The sequence below is a fragment of the Botryllus schlosseri genome, unplaced genomic scaffold (genome assembly GCF_051294905.1).
Source record: "Botryllus schlosseri isolate E-star unplaced genomic scaffold, Bs_hap1 Bs23a, whole genome shotgun sequence".
Taxonomy (NCBI): Eukaryota; Metazoa; Chordata; class Ascidiacea; order Stolidobranchia; family Styelidae; genus Botryllus; species Botryllus schlosseri.
Window position 1 is genome coordinate 25621 of NW_027648632.1, and position 25754 is coordinate 51374.

Sequence of the window (25754 nt, forward strand, 5' to 3'; positions counted from 1 at the left end):
GGCTCTTTTGGTGCGCAGATATCAGCTCTGGAGCATGTCCGAATACAAATAGTGCGCAGATATCAGGTCTGGACCATACCTGGATTCTTTTGGTGCGCAGATATCAGGTCTCTGGACCATACCTGGATTCTTTTGGTACACAGATATCAGCTCCGGAGCATGTCCGTATACAAATAGTGCGCAGATATCAGGTCTAGACCATACCTGGCGCTGTTTCCTGCATAGATATCAGGTCCGCAGCATGTCTGACGCCAAGCGATATGCAGATTATCAGACCCGGCCGGAGTATGTCTGGATACAAATATTGCGCAGATGTCAGGTTTGAACCATGCCTGAGCGTATTTCTTTGGTCGATATCAACTCCACATCATGTCTGGATGGAAATGGTCAGGCCTGGTCACTGGTCAGAGCTGACCATAGTAACAAACCACTTACAGTTATTTTTGAGTCCTCAGGCAGATTTTGCCTGCTTGCATCACTTAGGCTACTCTAGTGCAGGGGTGTCAAACTCAAGTTGTTTAGCGGGCCGCATTCAAACCTTCAGAACATAGGGGATTAGGGGTTCTATTCAAGCGACACGTTTATTCGCAAACAATGGAATTTGCAAAAATACAAATATTGACTGGTTGAATATAGTTACAAACCGCTAAAACAGGGGCTCTTACGACGATATCAGCATATTTCTATGATCGCCTTGTTTCAGTCGTAATCTGGCGTTAACTCTGCGCATGCGTTGGGAGGAATACAAGAGATTTAACTGTAGACGTGGCCGTTGGAATTCGGTTCATTTAAATCGCGATTCGTTTTCCTCCGGTGGTCGGGAACCTTTTCAGTCAGAAGTGATACAGTAGTGCGAACGCAGATATTTGAATTACATTTTTGTAACTACTATATTCTCCATATATTCATGCATGCAACGATTTTACATTGGCGTTTTCGCTTCTTCTAGGTCAATTCTAGGTCAATTTTTCCATAAAACTCTGAACTCAGTGTTCTCCATTTTGGCTTCCCGGAATTGCGTGTCAATGTCACCGAATTTTTGCTAATACTGCTAGAGTGAAACCACAAAATAATAGGTAAAATGTGGCCTATGCACATATTTTACCTTTGCTGCATTGAGGGATTGTTTAATAGAAGTTTCACGTACTAAAAATCTCAACATTTGTTAGAAATATGCAGGATAATACAAGCATTTTTCCATCAAATCGAAATTTTTTTGCGGGTCGGATAAAATCGTCCGGTCGTATGTTTCACACCCCTGCTCTAGTGGTTATATATCTTTGTACTACATCCAATTCTACTTGAAAAAATTTTAAGGAAATAATAATACTTTTTTACACTTTGTATTTTGTAAAGTAGAGAGTAGCATTGGCACATGTTTCTATCACGTTTATAAGAATAATTGCCATGATAAATGTTCAAATAGCCTCACACTCCTTGCGAAAAGAGTGTGTATTCACACCCGAAGGGCGGAGAAGAGTGGTACAAGAAAACATAACCTAACTAAGAATTATATAGCGGTCATAAATCCTACGTGCCTATACGTGCATACCATTCTACGTTACTATGAGCATGCAGAATTTGGATTAAAATGTTATAGGCTAGGCTACTGTATTTATACCGCGGTTTAAATCTGAGGTACTTTCAGGTTTTGTGTGTCATGAGTACAGTGTCTTTCAAAAATAACTTTTTTTCCGGATTCCAGCCATTCACTGATTAAATTGTCAGGTTACCCTAAAAACCGTTGCACGCCAAATTTGGTTCAATTCTAACAAGTATATAAGCCACCGCAGAGCCAATTTAAATTTTTAATTTATTAGAAAATATGTTTTAAAAATTTCAAATTTTCCTGTCAACCCCCCGAAATTGTTGAATTTTCTTCAAAGACGATGCAAAACAAATTTGAATCGATTCCAACTAGTACAAGCGGAGTTATTTGAGTTTTTCGTTGATAATTCTCGGATTAACTAGCAATATACACAATTCCCGAAGAATCCGACACGGCTCGGAATTCGTGCTAATGCGTGAGCCGAACAAAGCGCAGATGGTCGGAGTTTCTCATTTAGCTGTTTAAACAGTATTTACCATGTTTGTCGACTAGCCCTACCTGCGTATTCGATTAAGTTGACCGTCGCAACGCTCTATTTGTATCCGGACATGCTCCGAAGCTAACATCTGCGCATGTAAAAGACGCCAAACCTGATATCTGCGCACTGGTTAGTGCATTATATGTTCAAGGCTCATATAGGTGCTGATATCTGCGCACCATTTGTATCCGGACATGCTCTGGAGCTGATATCTGCACACCAAAAGAACTCAGGCATGGTCCAGACCTGATATCTGCACCCTATTTGTATTCGGACATGCTCCGGAGCTGATATTTGCGCATCAAAAGAGCCCAGGTATGGTCCAGACCTGATATCTGCGCACTATTTGTATCCGCACATGCTCCGGAGCTGATATCTACGCACAAAATTCCCCCAGGCATGGTCCGGACCTGATATCGCGCACTCAATCGACCTAGACATGCTTAAGACGTGATATCTGCGCTCTAAACGAAGCGTGACCTTTATATGACCTCGATGTCTGCGGTTTTTGGTGATATCTGCGATATCTGAGTATATCCACAATGATATCTGCGATATCTGCGATATCTGAGTATATCCACAGTAGTGATATCTGCGATATCTGCGATACCTGCGATATCTGCGATATCTGAGTATATCCACGGGGCCCTGAAACCCCCTAAAATCTCCCACAAAGTTGGAAATTTTCATTTTACTGAACAATAGGGGCGCCCGAGCTGAATGCCGATTAACATTTGGTACGCACGGTACCGATTGTGACGCCATGCCATTGAGCGTCTCGGCGAAGTCAAGCCGTGCTCCCGGTGAGGCCGTGACACTCTGAGTTTGTTGCAAGAGATTGATGTGATGCCAATATACGTCCTATTCGAGTAGTTTTAGTATTTCGCGTCGTAGCGCATTTACAAATTTGAGAATACAAATGATAGCACTGAAGCCAACGCATATTGTAGAATTTACTATCAACATCAACGTGTACTTATTTGAAGCTAGCTGGCCAATTTACAAAACAATTATATAGTTCCATTCGGGTCTTGATGGTTCCTAAATTTTATTTGAATTGGCAATATTGGAACGTAGTTTTAGGTGTTGCAACCAATGTTCCCTGTAAGCTGCTCAAGTGTGCAATTGCGACATGCTGACACCGTATCTGGGCACAGAAAATTTAAGCTGCGCACAAAACATCAAAGTGATGACCTTTTTTTAGTCGCTACGCACTGTTGTCCAAGTTGAGTGCGTGCAGACTCTTGAAAAATTGGAGGGAACATTGGTTGCAGCTACTTTGAGTTGGTTGCATCGCATCAATCACTGTAAACGCGAATACGTCCTAAAATGCAAGTAGCCTACTTTCATATTTTTTGTCGCGCATATAAAAATTTGGACAAATAGAAATGAGAACACACCAGTTATTCTCTGCGATTAACCGACTGATTAACAAAACGGCTCATTCTCATAATTCATTCAGCTAAGTCCTAAACGGCATCCCAACCAAACCAAAAATGGCATAAACAGTGGTGTGTGATCTAAGTGGTTTTTGGCCGCCATGTTTTGATCGGCGTCGCAGATATCGCAAATGTATGATTTCAAACTGCCGAACATCCCAATTATAGGTACAATTTATCTATGATGCACTATAAACACTGTTTCGTTAATTAGCCTGTTATGCGCAGAGAACACCTAGTGTGTTATCGTACTGGTGTCTCATTCACATTAGAACTATGTTATAATATTGTCAGTTCCGATGAAATTTATGACCCACAAAGAGCCGAATGGATTCATCTGCTACGTGCAAGGAAGTACGCATCTATATCGAATTCCGCAGTGATATGCGTAGGTAGGCTGCATTTGTATAATCAAAATTCGTGGATGCGCGATGATGCGAAATGCAAAAACTACTCGACGTATTCGGGTCACATTGAATTATATGTCGCAAAATACTCTGACAATCATGGGGAACACAGCTCGACTTTGCCGAGACGCTTGTTGGCGTCACAGTCGAAAAGAGACTTTATTCGACTATTGTCTACGGGCGATACAATTGTTAGAAACAATGTAGATTCGGACATTGAGGGTTATTTTCGGGGGCTTCCAGTGGCCGGACCAAATTTTAATTTATATTTTCGAAATCAATGTGACAGTAACTTTCGATTGAGATCGGTTAAGCAAAATTTTGAGCTCGAGTTGCCAGCGCTAAGATTACCACCTACTGCTTTCGATTTCAGAAACAGCAGCACTGATTTTTTTCGGAAGAGCAAGCAGATGCGTAAGAGCTGGCAAAATTGATAAACTTCTTGACCGGAAAGTGAATTAAACTGTTCTACAAAAAGATTGTACCGCAGGTATGAGGCTGAATATTTCTAATACTTCTGAGACTTATGGCTAGCAAAACATGATATACAATTGCAGTTTAAAGTTCATCCAACGCAGAAGCAACTTCCCACTTGGCAGACCGGACTGTCACAATATCACACTGAGACGATCGCAAAAGTGGATTATTCCCTCGGTATGTCTAGAATTTTTAACCGGACTGACTTTGATAATTATAATGATATCAAAAACTCAATCTCAAACCAAGTATCAATGTTTGATTCGTGGATGTGAAGCAATAACTGCAACTGCTGTACCCAGAATCCCTCAATAGGGTTCTTTAGAGTAATGAGGTATCTTCAGTAACTTGAGACTATATTTTCATGCTTTGCGGGGATAGTTATGTGCACTAGATTCATTTTAATATTCTGAAAACAATGTGGGGGTCGAATATCCGCATTTTAGTTTCATGACTAAAAGTATTTAAGAACCCCTGTAGATACGATACCGCCATATTGTATATTTTGACTCGCGTCAAGTCAGGTTAATCGATTTTCGAAGGTGACTCGAGTCAAATCACTCGATTTTTGTATGTGACTCGAGTTGAGTCAAAATTCAAGTCAAGGTGCCTTTTCGTCGTATGAGGCATGATTATGTCATTGCATTTTGCTAGCTGTCTGAAACAGATTGAGCGGTAATTGACTCTGAGCCAATGAACGAATATAGAGTTAAATATACGCGCAAGAAGACGCTGTATCGCTCACATATACGCAGAACTGTTAAACTGCGTAAGTAATTGCACAGCCTCAGTTTATAGAACTTCTAGAACTGGTAACTTTACCAGCCAAAATAGAGAATAGAGAAATAAATTGATAAGATGCAATACATTACCCTTTTACAAACAGATATGATACACCATGCGTTAGTACAACGACGAAGCCGTTTCTGCTAGTGCGGAATAGTGTTGTTGCACACAGGCGAATAGCTTATTTTGAAAAAAGCAATAATTTGAAACTGACATCAATTTCAGCATTCAACCGTCAGCCACGTGTTGCACATCTATCCGTAGATTAGTTATCAATACCTATATCTATAGCTACTGTTCGGTCAACTGGAAAGTTACACAGCACATTGCATTGAAATATCAGTGACGTAACGTTAGCAGTCTTCTCACAACTTTTCTGCAATCCTAGTTAAAACTCCAGACTCAAAGCAAGAGGCTTGGATGCATGATGATGCATTTTTGTTTTACTTCTAATCCAATTCCTGGTTTTCCTGTAAAGGCGACTGTAGGCCTATTGTGTGAAACAAGCCAATCTTGCTGTACGGTACAGACATTTGCTATTCTCATGTCCTTAATAAGAATGGACCATGATTTGGAACTTGATGCGATGTCCGAGTTTTCTCGAATTTAATCATTTTAATCTAATTTGTATACAAACTGTAGCTATAATTCTAATTTAAATCTAATTTGCAGACAACTGCTGTGTAGCTATAATCCTTATTCTACTCTGATTCGGAAATATATCTAACTGTAATTCCAATCTAATCAGGAACAGCTAAAATATTTCTAATTGTCCAAGTCTTTTTGTGAAGTCCTTGTCGGGTATGATCGTTGCACTTGAATAATTCTGTTTGTATATTATGATTTCAGATAGCTGGATTCAGCTCAGTTGGATGCGACACAATTGGCCAATCTGTCAGATCCATCATGAAAAAGGTCGCTACTACCCGTGTGTGGAGCAGTTACAGCCGTGTTGGGAAATCTGGGAAGGAGGCTTTTAACAAGCTCGCGTTGTACAAGATCATATATAGTGAGCAACATTTATGTTTACCTTCGAACCTATCTATATGTGTTCAGTAGCCTACCTTACACCCCATGTAAATGTTGAGCTAGCTCAGTGGTTCTCGAACTTTTTTGACAAGCTACCTTGACAATAGCTAAAATTTTCGCCACCACCCCTTTATCGTCATATCAAAAATATTAAAACGAGCAGCCAGAATATTAGCGACCCCAACACATTGTTTGGCGGCATGCAGGGTATTCTGGCTACACTATGTTACCAGCCTGAACTATCGCGTCTCCAGCAGGACTGTCGTGTGTGCGCAGCGTGTGCGAATGTTAGCCTGACCGCGGACTTTAGGCTGTTGATGACTAAAATATCAGTTCCGACATGTTGGCGTAGCCAGGAGCCATCTTTGTATATGACCATAAAGTAGAATATCTCGTAAAGGATTTATTTGTCTTGATATTTTTTTAGCGCTGCGCTCGATTTATTGCCAATCGATTTCTTGCTTTTAGTATTGGTGTCTCCTCCTGAAACGTCTTATTTACGGAATTGATATTAGCTATATTGGCAATTATGCGAGAACGTGTCGTCCGACATACGACTTCGCGTCTGCACTCGCGAAAAGATCGTCGGCGATGAAACCTTTGCACAAAGTGATAGACGCACTTTCACTGAACTCTTCGATATTGATACGTCCAAGCGTTGATTAATCATGTCCTGGCCAAATGAGCCCAGCAGTTTACAGCGTCGACCCACAATATATGCAACTAACAATGTTTTATTGACCTAATTCTTTCATTACCTTTAATAATATTTTCGCGCTTTGCGCGACTAGGACATGTTTTCATGACATAATTGTTAACGATTTTGATGTGTGGTAATATGAGTCCTTTTTTACCGTCACCTATAATCCGGTTCGTTCCTATCGAACGACTAAAAAAGCACATCAACATTCAAGTGGCCCACGCAATGGTTTGGAAATCTCATGTGGCCCGTTGGCCGAAAAGGTTGGCCACCCCTGATGTACGGTATCAATAAATTTTTGTCAATCATTATTCAATCGATTAACCAATTCAGTGTCATGGTTCAGTTATTCAAATGTAATACGATGTAATGTTATTCAACAGAATGTTATGTAATTTAACATTGCAAGTCTATTATGGTTAGTGCAGGGGTGGCCAATCGTTTTCAAAAGTCTATTATGGTTTGTGCAGGGGTGGCCAACCTTTTCAAATTTTTTCAAAGTTCACGAAACAATTAGGTCAATGAAATAATGTTAGTTACATATATTGTGGGCCGTCGCTGTATACCGCTGGGCTTATTTGACCAGGACATGATTTATCAACGCTTGGACATATCAATATCGAAGAGTTCAGTGAAAGCGCGTCTATCACTTTGTGCAAAGGTTTCATCGCCGACGATCTCTTCGCGAGTGCAGGCGCGAAGTCGGATGTCGGACGACACGTTCTCGCATTCCATTTTGCTGGGTAAAAGACGGATTAATCGGTCATTTATCTTCAATCAAATAATATAAAGTTAAATATAAATGCAAAAGGCGTTTTATCACTCACACGTAGAACTGCTAATAGCATATGTGAGTAACTTTATAGCTACACGCTACGTTCTATTATCAGCCGAAATAGAGGATCGAATACGAAGCCTCGAGAAGTTGCAATAAATTGATAAGGGACAATATACTACCCTTCCGTGAGAATAGGGACGCATAGACAATATTCGTTCGATTTAAATTATACAGGAGAGTTGGTAAAAGATAGCACCGCGCAATTTAACCACTGTGCTGTCTGAGAAACAAAGATACCTTGCTAACAGAATAAACTGCTACTACGACGACAACGCAAGCATAAGCTGTGACCGTTTCGTTTGCGGTCAATTAAATTATGATGTAGGGGAGATGTGGTACCGATGGATCACTGGGACCGAAAATACTTTGAAAATTCTCTATGATAATTCCATGATTGCACTCCGTGAACTTGTCTACAATTGCATGCTGGCAAAATCTTTCCTCACATACAAAAAAATTCGACGTGCGCGAGCTATGGGGTCTCTCACAGATGATTTTTGTTTTGGGGGGTCTAAACTAAATTTAGATCGACATATACATTTTTCTTTGTAACCTTCAACACGAACAAACCAGCAATCATTTTTATTGTGAAGTGTAGGGCTTGTATCAGGCTATATAATGGCACCTATTATTTTTTTCAGTACTTTCCTCGAGTGGACTTTTTTTCGATTCATGTATAAAATTCGTAGGGTGGGGACCGATGATACAATAGCCAAATCAAGCAAAATAATCAAGCATACTAATCATGAAACAAATGAAACATACCTACGTACAGAAAATCTTTATCTAATAATTGCATATGATGTTTTATCGCTATAACGAGGTATTTGGAAGTCACACTGTGGATTTTCGGGCAATATGTATGTACCCACAAATTTATAAGTTCGAGCCTGAATCGAAACGTGATTTTATGACAACATTTGAGTTAATATTTATTCTATTTTTTGACAGTTGCGACCAAACATTCTTCTTTGGCTTGCTGCAGCTTAGATTAAAATGCTGAGCAAGAAAAGTAGTCACATTTGAGTTATTTAGGGTATATGTGTCATAGGTCCCCGGGTCGTGTGTCATTGGACCCACCGGGTGGGGACCGATGACACGTTCGAGCAACAAATTTTGAACGTCCATAAATATTTTTTGAAAAGACGGATATTCATGTATATGTGCGCGATAGGTAGAGCTTGTATCGAAGTGCTGAGCCAGCAAAAGATCTGCTGTTTTCGGCTGAACATTTCGGGGCCAGCGATCATTTTCCAATTTTTGATCCATCGGTACCACATCTCCCCTAACAACAGGATCAGTGAAAGGTGCGATCAGTGAATGGCTGTTTGCTCTCACAAGTGATACCGGCATATCGCAAAAAATCCGAACGTACATAAGATATAGGGTGATTTAATTGACACCGTTTACTTGATTACTTGAAATTGACTCGTGAATTTTACTCCGAGTCACGAGTCAATCCATACATCTCGAGCGCCGAGTCGAGTCAAGTCATTTTTGCAAAGTGACTCGAGTCATCCCAACACTGCGTAGTACTAAGAGCTATCTAAACAGGATCGAGCATGTCTTTAACATTCAATGTTGTTGTTTCTCTGTAGGGTTCTATGGGGAAAAAGGCAGAAAGCAGCGTCTTATCCTCGTCATATGAAGATGAAGAAGACACATAATCAGTTGGCTTGATTATTTTTTCATTGGCTTCTTTGACATCGTTTCGTTCTGAATTATTTTCTTTGAGTTTCGTTGACACTGTTTTCTGTATGAATTATAAGTTCATCAAAGGCAATGTGTACTGTGATACGTGTATGTGTCCGCAGCCACCCTCAGGTATGCCTAAATATGGGAATACAGGGATGTTAGTATCTCAGGATGTTTTTCTGACCATCGATTGTACGTTCTAAAGCATTGTAGATACACAGTTTTATCTACGTTTTATTAACGAACCCGATTTGCGTGAAGAACGCGTTAAAACGCGTCGACACAAAAACCGACTTAAAACTATCCTGCTAGTCTTTAATATGAACCAAATAAAAACGTTTTTTTAACCTCAATGGGCTGTTTCGTGTTTGCTGGGATGTAGGCCATCTTTTCATTGTATCTTGTGTCGTATTGATCCGCGCGCAAATTAAGTTTCTCGGATGATAAACTTAATAGTTATTATAAACTCCTACAGTGCACAGATTGCTGTAACCAACATAGCCTCAATTTCAGTTTGAATTAGGCAATTCTAGCTACATCGGAATAATTACCCATGTATTTATTGTTTCTCTCATTCAATGAACTCATTTGGTCACTTCTGCAGAAATCACTACCCCATTGCTATACATAGCAGACATATCTTTACTTTCTCTTCTTTGGATTTATTTAAATACGCTGAAACATCTAATACGTAGAATATGGCATATGGCATTCAATTTATTTCAGCAGTGCCTATTGATATGTCCCATGATGCTGAATTTTCTCCATCAGCATTATTCACAGCCACCAAGTAGCTGGCAGTTACAGCATTCACATCAGTTCCATTGCAGTATGAAGATTTTGAATCCAGGATAGGTAATTCCGAGGCACTCTCAGGTAATAACTTAAAGCTGGCAATCGTAGATGCTCTTACTTCCTATAGATACATATATCTGAAAGATCACTGAACTGGCATTATCCACCTTTTGACAGCTTGGTTATATCTGTACACGTAAATATGCCAATTTGTTGCTATCCAACATTAGTAATAAAAGCAAACTGCAATGTGTATTTGTATCATCGCATACACGGTGACCTGAAACTGAAGGTAAGGAGTAAGAAGACAGCATCAGAAAACTCCCTCAGGATTAGCGGTATCATACCCAAGTCATATTGTTAATGCCATGGCAATCGCCTTATCCAAGTAATTGTGATGAGGGCACTCAGCGACCATAGAAATTTCTGAACATAAGTACGTTTATTTAGCTGGATACAACGAGTAAAGCAATCTACATCTGGAATATAACAATAAATAAATACATACGATGACACATAGATAACCTTAGTTTACCACGAACAATCGAGGCCACTTATATCTTCGACATGTCGAACTACACAGATAACACCCATATAAAAAAGAGATGTTGGGCTGAAACAAATCCTGAATGTTACGATGATTATTCATTCAAAGCTCCATTCGTATAAAATACTACAAACCAATTATGAATCAAATATATTTAGACACTGGATGCTTTTCCATAAGCTCCTGTACTAAATCGTCCAGCCTACTACCCACAGGTGAGGTAGTTTCCGAAAATACAGTAGTATTATCAAAAATGCATTGCACATATTGTGAACTTGCAATGCCAACCAAAAATTTGATTTGTTTGGCCGCAACTCTTGGGATGTGATAACTAAAATATCAGTTCCGACGCATTGGTAGATCCACGAGCCCGTCACATTTTGATAGATCTTCGTACACTACAATAACGCAGAATAATTTGCGATATATTGATCAAAAGTAAAAATTTTGTGCATGCTTCGCGCAGCAAGTCGTCACTCGATTTCTTGCTTTTAATATTGTTACCCCTTTGTAAAAATGAAAGAACGCCTAATGTATCAGATTGAGTCTAACTATATTCGCGACCTCGCGTGTGCGCTCGCAGAAAGACAGTCGACTATAAAACCAAGGCACAAACTGATCGACGCATGATGGACGAAGCTTTCGATATCGATATGTCCAGGCTCCGAATAGTCCAGTCCTTGCAAACTGAGTCCAGCGATATACAGCAGGCCCGCAATATATTCAAATTACAATAATATTGACTTGATAACTTCAAAATTTTTTCGCGCTTGGTGAGGCCAGTGGCCCGCTCAATAGTTCATCAATCGAAGGTTGCTCTTTGGCTTAAAAGGTTGGCCTCCCCTGAATTGAACTATACGGAAAGAGTGACTTTTTGTTACTTTAATTGCTTGAGCATACTTTGCTATATTAACTTTATTTGAATCTGAATTACGCATGCAAGGTGCGCGTAATCGCGGCATATTAAGGAACACGCTTCAACGTAAACGAATTTTCCTGTTCAGTTTATACAGCATATGGTTTTAGTCCACGCAGCAACATTCAAAAGCAGGTTTTATGTTCTCGCTAGGGATGGTGTGAACGCGAGGTTCAAGTTCGCGTTCTGTGTGTGAACATTGGAAATTTAGAGGTTCACGTTCACAAACGAACCTTGATAGGTTCTGCACTGTGAACCTTTTTCATTTATTACAATTTTCACTTCATTGTAACATCTTTGGTTGAAATTTATTGCATTATAACTGCGGGCCACTATAGGCATGGCGCTGGTAGCATCAAAAATCAGCACTAAACGAGCACGCATCCTGACAATCTCAAATTTTTAACCTGCTTTGTTACAATATTTAGTGACTCTCTGCTATGAACTTGACCCGCAATGACAAAATATCGAGACCGAAAAGCGATTGATGCTTATTCAACCAACTAATGAAATTGATATCGGTGTCAGATGTAATAAATCTAGCAAGAGTACGGGGTTCATCTCGATTTCATATGTTTATTGTATCATTAAAACCAATTACGTGCGATTGAAGTGCTGGCCACTGCTTTATAACTTGTTAATGGGGTAAAATCCGTTTACACTCTGCTTAATATCAACGTGGGAACACTCATGAGCGGCAGACGCCGAATACATCTTCCGGTCTGGCCTAGACGATTAAGGCGTATGATTATATTCCCATGCAAGTCCTCGTCGAATTGTTGACAAAATGACGGAAGATATTCATTTTATGGGATAATTATATCATTTGATTGCTTCGCAGTTGATACATTTGGCGACGTTTAAAAAGTCAATATGTACTTCAGCATTGTGACATTATGTGACCCGACTCGGTGCTTGGTATCTTGTACTTTAATATATATCCCTTCACTGAAATGTAGGGTCGGAATTAGCAATATGACGTCACGTGACGTCATGAGGTTCACGTTCGCGTTCACACAGAACCTTTCAAAAAGGTTCGCGTTCACACAAACCTGAACCTTTCAGAGGTTCACACCATCCCTAGTTCTCGCGGGCCGCTCAGAATTTGCCAGGTCTGCATCGGGCCGGTCTTGGCCCAGGTCTGACCTAGGGTTTACGGACTGTACGCGATACACCCGGTTGAAGAGCCCTGGTTTAGCCTACACTCTGATCCACGACCATTGCAATATATCGCTTTTTGAGAATTTGAGTTATAACTATAGTTTTACGTCACGAATTGTGCCACATCTTAAGAATTGGAAAATTACTCATCCGAAGTAACTGGATAACATTGCTTGTATACCTCGTCGCATCGGCGTGGTCGGTGAAATTTGGTGTGACGAGGACTTCGTCTTGGAAGATCATATAGTTCGGTTATTAGCAATTTAGATCAGTTTAATGCACCACAAAAATAGCGATACAATGAAATGATAAGACAGTGGTTCTCAACCGGGGATCCGCCAGACCTCAAAATTTTCAAAATGATTGATAACCCAATTTGGATTTTTTTAATTTTGAGAAAGCCTGAGGCAGTTTCGCACCGCAACTGCTAAAACCTCATGACTGACATCATCATAATAATCGTCTGACATGAAATATCTTACTGTAAACAAATTCATTTTAATTTCCAAATTGACATTAACCTACTAATACAAACAAATTGCTGTTTGGAGATGTTTCGTTTGGGTTTGCGGAAAGAATAAAAATATGTCGATAATAAGGTCAATCAGGATGACTTCGTAATGTTTGCGAAACCTTTTCGATTTCAAGTCGTCAGTCTCAATGTGTTTTAAACAAAGGCCTTTTTAAAAACAGAAATTATTTTTATTAGGTTGTAAAATTATTCCATATAATTGTGTAACTACTTCCTTAAAAACATGTTGTATGAGCATGCGGGCAATTATCACCCGGTATAGCTGACGTATATCGATATGGGAGGGCTGGAACGCTCAAAATAGTCGGTTCAACAGCAATAGTACATATATTTCGTCAAAGGAACTATATTTACCCTATATTTTCAATTGCCAATGTCTATCCACTATGACGTAAAGTTGAATATTCGTGATGGCATGGCTTTAAAAACACAACAACAAAACAAAACAATCAAAAACATGTTTTAAATAAGGGCCTCGTTTGAAACATGTTTGTTTTAAATTGATTTTTGTTTCAAATGCAATCCTAAAATTAGGTAACAGTCGTTTGAAATTTCTGAAGTATTTCTGCTAATTTTTCCCAATAAAGGGATTAAAACCTCGCCACGAAATCCATTTGATCCTGTGATATACAAAACCACTATTGCAGAATAACTTCAAGATGAGATGCTACATAAAAATGACAAGGCTGGACGTGATGTGTTCATAATGTGTTTCTCCATCTTGGTGCCATAAATGCTGCGATAACACTAAAAGAATCGTCGGTAGCGTTGCGCGTTAATATTGCATGAGCATCCATCTATCTTTGTGGAAATGGATTTTCGGCAACATCGTCCAATCAAATCTAAGACAAGGATTTTAAAGACACGGTCATGTAGCCTACTTCAAGTAATGCAGCTGCAAAATTAGCTTTAAAATAATAAAATTGGACCCAATTTCTGCATAAATAGTAACCTATGATGTTATTTTCAAGAAAAGTTATTTTGTTGTTGTTTATCACAGAAAACCTATACAGTTCATAATTGTACAAGGCAGATGACGGTTGCACCATAATTGAGCTAAATTTCAACTAAAACTTGAGGGGGTCCGTGAGGGTCCGTGACGGCCAAAAAGGGTCCGTGAAGACAAAAAGGTTGAGAACCTCTGTGATTAGAAGATGTCGAAACGACTTGGAGTGGTCTTTGGAATCAGACGGCAACGTGAAGAGGAGTCATTCACACTGAATGAAAAGTAAAAGAAGATGGTACAGAAAAGCACCGGTATTATCAGAGACTCTTTGACTCTTGCCATGCTCCTGATCTCACCGTTGATCCACCCCGGCCTAATGCCCGATGTCACAGTTCTTTTCGATCTATTCCGCTGCGCTTTTCGTTCCCTGTGTTCTTTCATCGGTCTGTTTCTGAGTTTTTATTCTCGCCCAGAGGAGCCCAGATGAACCTCCGACGCGGAATCGAATCCGGGTCGCCCGGATAGCAGGCTCTTAACATCACCACCCAGGGCCTAATATAAATGCTTCGACAAATATATCAGTCTGATTCAAATGTAAGACTGAACTAAAAGACACTGCTATAGAATACTACTTATAGTCTACGACAGTGGTTCTCAACATTTGTGTCTTCGCGGACCCCTTTCGGACCGTCGTGGACCCCGCGGACCCCCACGAATTTTTTTGTCAAATTTAGCTCAATTATCGTGCAATCGTCATGTATTGTGCAAGTGATAACTGAAGGCTTAGTGATAAACAGCAACTAAATGACTATTCTTGAAAATTAAATCATACTATTTGTGTAGAAATTGGGTTCACTTCTATTATTTCAAAGCGAATTCTGCAACTGCATTTCTTGAAATACGTGCTGGAGTCTTGAAATTCCGCGCCTTTGATTTGGATTGGATATAAAAGAGTGCCGAAAATCCATTCCGCAAAACGGAATGACAACGCGTAACGCTTCCGACGACACATTTGGGTATCATCGCAACAAATGTGGCTCCTAAATTGACAACCAAGTTTTTTAATGAACAAATAACGTCCAGCCTGGTCATTCTATCTAGCAGCTTATCTTGAAGTTATTATGGAAAATTGGTTGTGTATATCACAGGAGAAAATGGATTTTTGTAAACATTTCGCAGTCACCGTGATTGACCTTACTCATCCAACCTTTTTCCACAATCCGCAACAAAACATCTCTATTCAGCAAAATGTTTGTATCAGTAGGCTATTGGCAATTAACACTTAAACTGAGTCTGCACAGTGGGATCTGTTATCTCAGACGATCATTCTGTTGATGTGAGCTCTGGGGATTACCAGTAATGAAGCGAAACTGCCTCGTGATTTTCCGAATTTAAAACAATACAAATTAGGTTGTCAAATGTTTTGGGGCTTCGCGGACCCCCTCAAAATGCTTCGCAGACCCCCGGTTGAGAACCGCTGGTCTACGACAACGTAAACTCTATAATCACTTCGTTTGCGGTCAATTTATGTGGGACTTGCTGCAGGAAACTGAGTAAAACCAGCTGCGCCATCGTCAAATCACTTCTGGTTGCTCACATAGATCGTGTCAGCGTGGCCAGAACATGTAGCCTAGTCCTACGTACACTCGTACAGGTACAGCGATTTAGTCGACACCTATTGTTGATGACTCAAAAATTTTGCGTCGATTCACAAGCCAATAGACATTTTTGAGACGCCAAGTCAAGTCAAGTAATTTGTGCAAAATGACTCGAGTCAAGTAAAGTCATCTGAATGAGTTGACTGGAGTCTGACTCGAGTCGGCGCAACACTGGGGTCTAGGTGACGATCAAACTAGGGATGGTGTGAACCTCTGAAAGGTTTAGGTTCGTGTGATCGCGAAGCATTCTGAAAGGTTCTGTGTGAACGTGAACGTGAACCTCATGACGTCACGTGACGTCATTTTGCAAATTCCAACTCTACATTTCAGTGAATTGACTTATTAATGTACAATACGATACCTGGCGACGACTCGGGTCACATTATGCCCCAATGCTGAAGTTCATACTAAGTTTTACAACATCGCCAAATATATCAACTGCAGCAATCAAATGATATAATAATCTCATAAAATCAATATCTTCCGCCGCTTTGCCAACAATTTCAACGAGGACTTTCAGGGGAATAAAAGCTTACGCCTTAACGGTCTAGGTCAGACCGGAATATGTATTCGACATCTGAGTATTGCTACATGGATATTGAAAAGTGTTAAAAGGGTTGTTTGCTACCGATATTATCCCATTAACAAGTTATATAGGAGTAGCCAACACCCAAATCACACGGATTTGTTTTCTATGATACAATAACCATATCAAATCAAGATGAACCCCGTACGCCTGCTAGATTTTTTACATTAGACCAGTGGTTCCCAAACGGTGGGGAATTCAATGGTTTCTGGTGGGGAATAGATGCATTTGTTCAAAATTATATATAGGACAGTCTACATATTCACGGAGACACATGCGCAATTACCGTTACCAACTGCTATGGAATGTATCGAATATTATATTGCGTGTGTTCACAAAACCTCATTTTAAATCTGGATGGCCATTGATGGCGTCACAAACGCATCCAGCACGACTAGTTTGACGCGAAACGACTCTTTCGGGAAATTTTGAGCGTTACTGGTATCGGTCACAATACGTTTTATGTTGCAGTTATTGGCGATTGTCTTCTTGCGCACTGGTGTGGTCGTGTGTCTTGTGTAGTCAAACCAGCAAATAGCTACTCTGTGATGACAAAAGTGCTGGGTAGTAGGGAACAGGACCGTAACCCAATTGGGGGGGGGGCGAGCTCGAAGGGGCACAAAATTATTTCGTCAATCAACATAAAATAAATTTTGTTTTTTTAAATTCCTGCCACTTTTTCAAAATTCTTGCGCGCCGGGTGCGCGATTTAATACGGTCGAATATCTGATTATTGGGTACCCTTCCCCCACGAAAATACGTGGCATTTATAGAAATGGAGACTTCGGCGTTAGCCATTACTGCGCTACGACGCACTAAGGCATATGAAGTTATAGGCCATGTAACATGCAACTCCGAGAAGTGTGCCAGAACGATCAGCAGCGAGAAGACCTTGGCCGAGAAGGAATGCCCTTGTGGCGACCCAAAACTTCGATATATATACAATATACACATACATACATGTTTAATTGGCTAAGTGGCTGGCGCCGAATGTTTCTGTCCTGGAGATCTGAACCCCACAGGACCAATGCCATCCCGCCGGGAAAAATTATTTGCCAGTAAAGCAATAGCAATTTGAAATCGTGTGCGCCTTTCAGTTTTGGCGATTTCCATATCTTTGACATAGCAGATATAGGAGGTCAATAAATAGAATAATGTGACGAAGTCAATATACCAACGGGTCCGCCAGAAGATATTCAATTCTTATTTAAAGGTCCCACCTTTTCCAACACACCTCACGCGGCTCCACCGGTAAATCTGATTACGTGAGCAGAGAGGGGATAAAAAATTCATAGCAAAATACACGGAATTCCCGATCATATTGGCCGATTCAAACACGAATTATATAAATTTTTCGTGCGTCGTGCGTTTAGTCGAAATAAGGCGACGCACTAAACAGTAGACCCCTTGTGACTGATAACTTGCAGGGAAAATGCTTACAGGCTCAGCGGGGCTGAGGTGGTTCTGGGGGCCCGAAACCAACGTTTATTTGGCGGGGCCGACGCAGTGCCGATACGGTCCTGGTGGGGAATGAAGGCTCGGAATAAATCTGAAGTGGGGAATGAAGACAAAAAGTTGGGAACCACTGCATTAGACAATGATGTATTTATTATATGAATTTCATTGATTGGTTGAATAAACATCATTCGCTAACTGCAGCGTATTTCTATAGATAACTAACCTACGGATAGATGCGCATCACGTGATACAAGGTCGAGTGATGCTACAGTCGCCGATTTGTCGTCGTTTCATAGCATGAAACAGCAACGTAATTGCTAATCCCATAGATGACGACCCGAGCGCTCAAATTTAATAAAGTTGGTCTTATTTGAAAGCTATAGTCGCGCTGATTCTGATAATATAGATCAAAATCTGATCAGGGCAATGGAACCCCCTTGAAATACCCCTCAAAGTATGAAAATTGGCATTGTTATGAACAATCGCAACCACGGAAGGACCATTGTAATTGTCACTGTGCTGCGTCGTAGCGATTGTTTAGAACAATGCCGATTTTCAGACTTTGAAGGCTATTTCGGGGTGGTTCCATTGCCTTGATGAAAATGTAATGTATATTATCAGAATCAGCGCGACTGTAGCTTTCGAATAATACCAACGTTGATAAATTTGAGCGCTCGGGTCGTCATCTATGGGATTAGCAATTACGTTGCTTTTTCTGCTATGAAGCGACAACAAATCTGCGACTGCAGCATCACTCGACCGTGAATCATGTGATGCGTATCTAAGCGTAGGTCAGTTTTCTATAGTATTTCGCTCCTGATATTGTGTGATTGCGAGTCAAGCTCACAGCAGAGTGTCACTAAATATTCAGAAACGGAAAACTGGATATTTCGAGCAAACTTTGTAACAAAGCAAGTAAAATTTTTGATATTGTCATATGCATGCTAGTCTAGTGTTGATTTTGTTATGCTGCCAGTGCCATGCATGGAGCGGCCCGCAGTCGAAATGCAATAAATTTCAATCAAAGATGTTATAATGGCGTGGAAAATTGTAATATATGAAAAAGGTTCGCCGTGCAGAACCTACCAAGGTTCGTTTGCGAACGTGAATATCTAAATTCCTGAGGTTCACACACAGAACGCCAACGTGAACACCATCCCTAGACCAAACACCTGCTATACGCTACATTGTTGCTATTCTTCAGTTTCCATTCATGCTGTTTACGCATTCTACATTATTACGTCATGATTAGCTGTCTGGTTTTGAATCTAACTTTGTTGTGTCCTTTATCGTGATAACAGACACGCTAAAAGTTCTTCGAGTCAATAGACATTGATATGAACATAACATGTATCGAATAAATTTCTTAACTACTTGTAAATCGCTACTTCTACAAAATTCGAAAATTACTGTGAATACTTTTTTACCATTACTTTTGAGGGACAGCGACTTTGTTGACACCGAGTACTTGAAATTAAGTTGATGCACACTCTTGTAACTCTAATAAGTCAAATTATTTTTGCAAAGTTACTCAAGTCAAGTCATCTAATCAAGTTCAATCTGGTCAAGTCACGATTCGAGTCGTATCAAAGCCGCTAAAAACTTGACGATTGTAACCAGGAAAAATGCTCCTATAAATATACCTGTATGGCACTAGTATACATTGCAGTAGAAAAATCTAGATGGTCAAAGGTTACATTCGGATTGCATGATGCGTTTGACGTAAATTGGCCAATTGCGTAACACACACATGCTATATTGCCTGTAGCTATGAGAATTTCACTCATATCAGCATTGCAAACATATCGCAAAACCAATCTTTGCACACAGAAATGTATGTAGTTTTGGCTAAAACGTATTGGTCAAAAATATACCTGCATACATTGTAGTAGTATAGTACACTGCTACATAGTATAGTACATAGCTACTTCAGCACCCAAGTAAAGCGGAATTTATCGACCGCCCCTGGCTAAAATTCAGCAGTGGTAATGCAAAACCTGGTACCAGCCTTTTGCTAAGCCGCCTGCTGCGATATTAAAACTAAGTTCTACTTTGAAGATCACTCTAGAAGAAAACACTCCCCTTCAAACAACACGTGGATTTCCAGATCCCTACCAAAACATTTCGAGACATTACGAGTTTTATTCGCTCAATGAAACCATTTCATATAAAAACAATGAAATTCGTCACCCGATGAAGCAAGTACACCAAGGCAGACCACAATACGGTAAATAATAAAATCCCTAATAAATACCAAGTGACTTTACAGAAGTATTCAATCCAACACATCCATATCGGTGTAGGAATCTGCGTTTGGACTGGAATTGATGTAGTGTGAGCAACACGCCAATTCTGTGTCTTTCTCTCTGGGTACTTTTACATTGGAAGCCTCAGGATTAAGTCTATTCAAATTATTACACGGTTTGGTGCCCACGTTCTGTACTTTATCGGGGATAGCCAGTGACGTGCGGTCCAATGAGGCAGGTGAGGCAGTGCCTCACCTGTCGTCTGGGTGAGTAAGTGAAAATTGTGAAAACCGTTGATGAGTCGATGATTATTGGTGTTTTACATCGATGTTCATAAATATTGAAATTTGAACCTAATTTTCAACCCAACATCATCAATTTATATAATTAATATTCAAAAATACAGCGCGAAAGGAAAGGTGAGGCACAGGTGAGGCACGGGCGTATCGTGCCTCACCTGCGACGATGCAATTCATCATAAATAACTCGGAATTCATAATAACTGGTATCAATCAATAGCTATCGTCACACTGATTCCGAAAATCCAAATATTAACAGTGTCAGAGCACCAGAACCCCCTCAAAATCGCCAATGAAGGTGATATTCGGCTTTATTATAGAGAATGCCATCGCAGAGAAGCAATGGCCAGGTGAGGCGCAAACGAATTTGCCTCCTGCACTATTCGCTAACAATTGGACAATCGAAGTGCAGTGAAACGCGCTATCGATTTCGGAATACAACATTCTTGTAAGAATTGTATGGTAACGACGACCAATACGTAGTGCAGAGCCAATACATTCCCTTACTTAAGTAGCTGTGACCGACAAGATAGCGTGATGGTTAAGCGTCCGGCTTCTTGATCGGGTAGGTCGTGGGTTCGATTCCCGGCCGAGTCAGACCAAAGACCTGATTAGTAACACTGGTATCCATGGCTGCCCTGCTTGGCGCTCATGCATTATTGGGATAGCATGGAGGGGTGGTGCATGACTTAGAAAGCCGTAAAGGCTATATCTGCACTTCCTTGTCCGGTGGCATATGCACATCATGCACTCATGGTATGCATATGCGCAGATCGTGTGTATGTGTATCATGAGTCGGTGTATATGCCGCAAAAACATCAAGGACAAAAATAAACTACGTCCTCTCTCTGATCAACGCCTTCAACGTTTTTTTAAGCTGTTATGTATTTTCCATCCATAGCTACGTTAAATTGTGGTATGTGATAGCTACTTCCATAGGCTGCATTGTCGTTGTTTGTGTCCTTTATGCTGTGTTCGGCTGCAATACCTAGAACCCCTAATTGTGGTATGTGATAGCTATACCTACATTCCCTGCGTTTTCGTTGTTTGTGGTCACTAGTGTATTTTGACTTGACCTAGTGTTCTTAGTGCATTTTCTTTCGAAAATCGGCAAATCTAGTGTTTTTTTTACTAAAAAAATTGTAACAGGATGCTATTTTCGTGTACTTCGAGTAATTTATACCGGTACTTGAAGAGATAGTAATTACTATCCGTCTAAACTAGTCCATTTAGCGCAATAGCGACCAGTCCTACATGTATTGTAGAATATGGAATTGCAATGGCTATCAGTGTTGCAGCAGTAGTGTAGGCCTTGGTTTACGTAACACAGTTTGTGAAATTTAGCCAATAGGAATACGGATCGTGAAATAGTCGCGGTACGAAAAAGGCAGATATATCTTTCTAAAACTTGCGCAATACACAAAAACGATCCTGGCTTTGACTAGTTACAAGATGTATGTTGGCCACACATGATAGTCCTAATGATACTCCAAAGTCCAATTCACGTTGACAAATTCAACTATAGTGTGCAAAGAAAATGCTCTCTATACCAGTTGCTATCGTTACGTGCGTGCGTGCGTGTTTGTGTGTGTGTTTATGTGTGGATGGGGTAGGGGGGGGGGCTCACCAGCCATTAACCTCACCGCACGTCACTTGGGATAGCATCTGTGGAATCGCTGTGTTTTACAGATGCATCAGCGTTTCGCCTTCGATTAAATAATACATACGACGATTTGGTCACCAAACGGTCCAATGACTTGACTCTTGTGACGTTGCCATCGTCACAAAATCTCCACCCAGGACCGGAACCGTCGCAGACAGTAACGAACGAAGTGTAGTGATCCCCGTGCGGAGCACCATGATGGTTAGCCACCGCGGACAAATCCTAGATCGGATCTGGATCTTCTGCGTTAACGCAAAACGGACGCAAGTCCAGCTTCTCGATCGGGAAATTGACCAAGTCGTCCACTTTGCGTCGCCAGAGCCGGTTTTGAAGCAAAAATCTCTTCAGTTGGATTATCAAGACTTCGGGAAACTTCCACAGAGACAGTTCTTTGGTGGCTTTTCTGTTTTCTTTGCATTGCGGGCAGTGCCACGCTTCTTCCGCCGCCAGCACTTCTGGCTCTGTGAACAGCCTCAAACAGTCTGTAATGTCTAGCCCAGTAGATGTCTTCGAATTTACAGCGGCCGTCGGACAGACCACGAAGTCTGTCCCCCATTCGAGTACGACCCGAGAAGCGTTTCCAAAATCAAGGGCGCCGTCTTTCTTCAAAAGATGTTCCTCGGTCGTTTCACAACATTTGTACATTTTAAAGTCATCTTCTTAGCGGATGCTCGCTACTTTCGAGAAAGATTCGGCGTCTTGCGAACTTTTACGCGAAATTTCGACGGAAAAATCAAGCCACTTGTTGACTTTATGGAAAAACGAGTCGACCGACGTATTTTCAGGAACTTTCACCACAAACGGTACGCCTACGAAATTCGGCAGGCACGTCATTTTATGCTTTGACCAATCCGCGCCTTGACACTCACGACTGCAGTACCCAACGGTCTTGCATTTCGTACACCTCATTATTTTTACGTTATGTTCTTTCGCGGTTTTGTCGCAATTCCGGCATACGGCATACGCATATTCGGATTTTATATGGATTCCTATATTATAGAACAGGGGCATACGCATATTCGGATTTTATATGGATTCCTATATTATAGAACAGGGAATCCCGAGCAGTTGTGCTCGGCTATCCCCACAAACTTGACTACTAAGTTACGAAAGAATCTCGCACTACTTTAAATAGCTTATAGCACACGCTGGGTCAGGTAACTTGAAGTCTTGTAATATCCATCCTCATATTCCTCACCCTTGTGAATAATGTAATGAATGTAATCTCATTACAATTACACGGATAATCAATTTCGCGAGCGGATAAGTAGACCAAGGAATCGCTGCCAATTTACTGCGAAGATATTCCCATTGCATACACAGTCGTGTCAGTCCGTCAGTAACATTAGATAGGTGATGTTTGACTGGAAATTCAAGCTACAGAAGCAATTATTTGAGGGTTGTAAAATCCCCAATATCATCATGCGTTATTCATATATGATGTCTCTTGTCGTGTATAGTCATGCAACAGGTAAGAGTCTCGAGTTCACATGATGTTAAATTGGATCAGATGTATTTATGTGCATGTTTTCAATTTCAGCCGCAGCAAGCTACGACTCTGTGAAGCTGTCTGAGAGCTCATTTGTGTCTTATGGATGGCAATCACTTCATTCTGGCGGGCAGAATGTTGTCGAATTGGACGAAATAGAAATATATTATCTTTCTAGCTCCAAAGATGGTGCACTTGCGTCAGTGGTGACGTTTGATGATGCTGGCGTGGTCGACAGTTGGCTAACTCTCTTCTTGAGTAACTTCGAAATGAAGTTATATTTGGGGAAAGTGAGTATATATATATCATGTGCTCTGTCTGCCAAGATATTTTTTCCTTAATTCACAACTCATTCACTTTCTTCCTTTTTAAGATTATTTAGACTTTGGCAATATTAGCCAAATTTCAATTAATTTTTTTGTAGAGCTGGCCGATTTATTGCGGAAATATTTTGATCTCATTTTATATAAATATCTTTCGTACTCCACGTGCGTTAACTTTTGCTGTGATTAATATTCACTATGAAAAATGACAAATCTTGTATATCTAATGATTTCAATCAACACTAGTTGGCACATCTTGAGCAATCTTTACACTAACCAACGTTACGTTTGACGCGACGTCTGACGCGCCATCGTCGCCTATCAAAAGCATGTTTTATTGGGAATCTATTTTATATGGATAGTTATAAAATACTGTGTGGTTTCAGAGTGGGGAAAAAACGTTGACCATACCATTTTCCAAACGTCGTGGAAGCCGCATCTCACAGAATGTCATTGTAAAACGATCGCAAATGGAGGTAATGCACCTAACTGGTAACGGTAATCGCACTTGTGTTTCCGTAAATATGTAGACTATCCTGTATATGATGTTTCACAAATGCGTCTATTCCCAATCAGAAACCATTGAATTCCCCACCACTGGGACCACTGGGTTAGACCTATACTTATTGCCTATTTGGAAAACTCATTGCAAAAAAGGTAGTCCTATTAAAATGGTGAGCACCATCGCCCACAGCCAATGATATTTATACATTGTATATAGGCTACAATGTAGGCCCTTATGTGTATATATCCTTGCCAGCAGCAAATCACGGCATATTTGGGAAGCCGATTACTAAAACAGTTCAGCACCTTCGATACAACTAGAAATAAGGCACGTTGAAAACCGCTGCGGTCTATTCGGTCTATTCATTACTATTCCTTCAACGTGCACCCAAAAGTCATTAGAAAAAGTAACTGCTTACCGGGCAGGGTTGTCAAAATCTTCACAAGATGTAGACTGATTGGGCATCCAATCGGTTGCACAAGTACGCGTGTGTCCTCATCAATATTCATGAAATATATTTTCAATGACCTTGCCCACACCACTTGTGATAGGTAGACATTGGTTATGTTCAGTCGTGGAATAGTAAAAAATACCTGCTAAACAGGAATTTTGTAACTTCTATTATATTGACGTGTATCTATAATAATCAGCCTTTTTAACAATGTAGGCTTCATTCTTAATTGTCTTTGGGCAGATGTAGGCCTATGTAATATTTCTAAAAAACTAGGACTCAAGTTCAGAAGTCACTGCGGTGAAAGTGAGATAATTTCCAGTATCTATATACTTGCCTTATTTTCCTCATTCTCCATATAAGGTCGAAATTATTTTTCAAAACCAATATCTACCATAAATTCAATGACATCCACACTGCCACTAACACCGTTAGGTTGGATTACTGTAATGCTTACTCCGTGTATGAATTTGCGGTCATCTGTCATTAGGAAGGGTGAGTTGTATTGAGTCCTAGATTGTAACTTTTCGTGACCAGCCGAATGTAAAAGTTATCCAACGCCCGATCGGGGAATTCAGAAGCGCAATCCCGCCATTGTTGTGAATTGTGATCTACAAGTGATACATACGATGACGGATCATTGCTTGACTGGATGGATGAGACTGAAATTCGATTTTGAATCGGATTTTATATGATACATTAGGACTATAGTATTATGGAA

The 25754-nt window shown here is 40.4% G+C and overlaps 2 protein-coding genes and 1 long non-coding RNA gene across 3 annotated transcripts in view; 1 reads left to right on the forward strand and 2 right to left on the reverse strand.

The window, feature by feature from the left end:
- Positions 1 to 25754, reverse strand: part of LOC145459906 (uncharacterized) — a 146140-nt gene that overhangs the window by 6781 nt on the left and 113605 nt on the right. The gene's annotated exons all lie outside the window — the stretch shown is intronic.
- LOC145459903 (uncharacterized) lies at positions 3769 to 9546 on the forward strand. Its single transcript, XR_013921589.1, has 5 exons — positions 3769 to 3918; positions 4307 to 4423; positions 4491 to 4587; positions 6046 to 6205; positions 9362 to 9546. It is a non-coding gene; the product is annotated as an uncharacterized LOC145459903 (long non-coding RNA).
- On the reverse strand, positions 22255 to 23202 carry LOC145459895 (ubiquitin carboxyl-terminal hydrolase 19-like). Its single transcript, XM_080338402.1, has one exon. It carries the CDS (start codon positions 22908 to 22910, stop codon positions 22488 to 22490), a length of 423 nt encoding a protein of 140 aa, XP_080194528.1. The 5' UTR covers positions 22911 to 23202; the 3' UTR covers positions 22255 to 22487.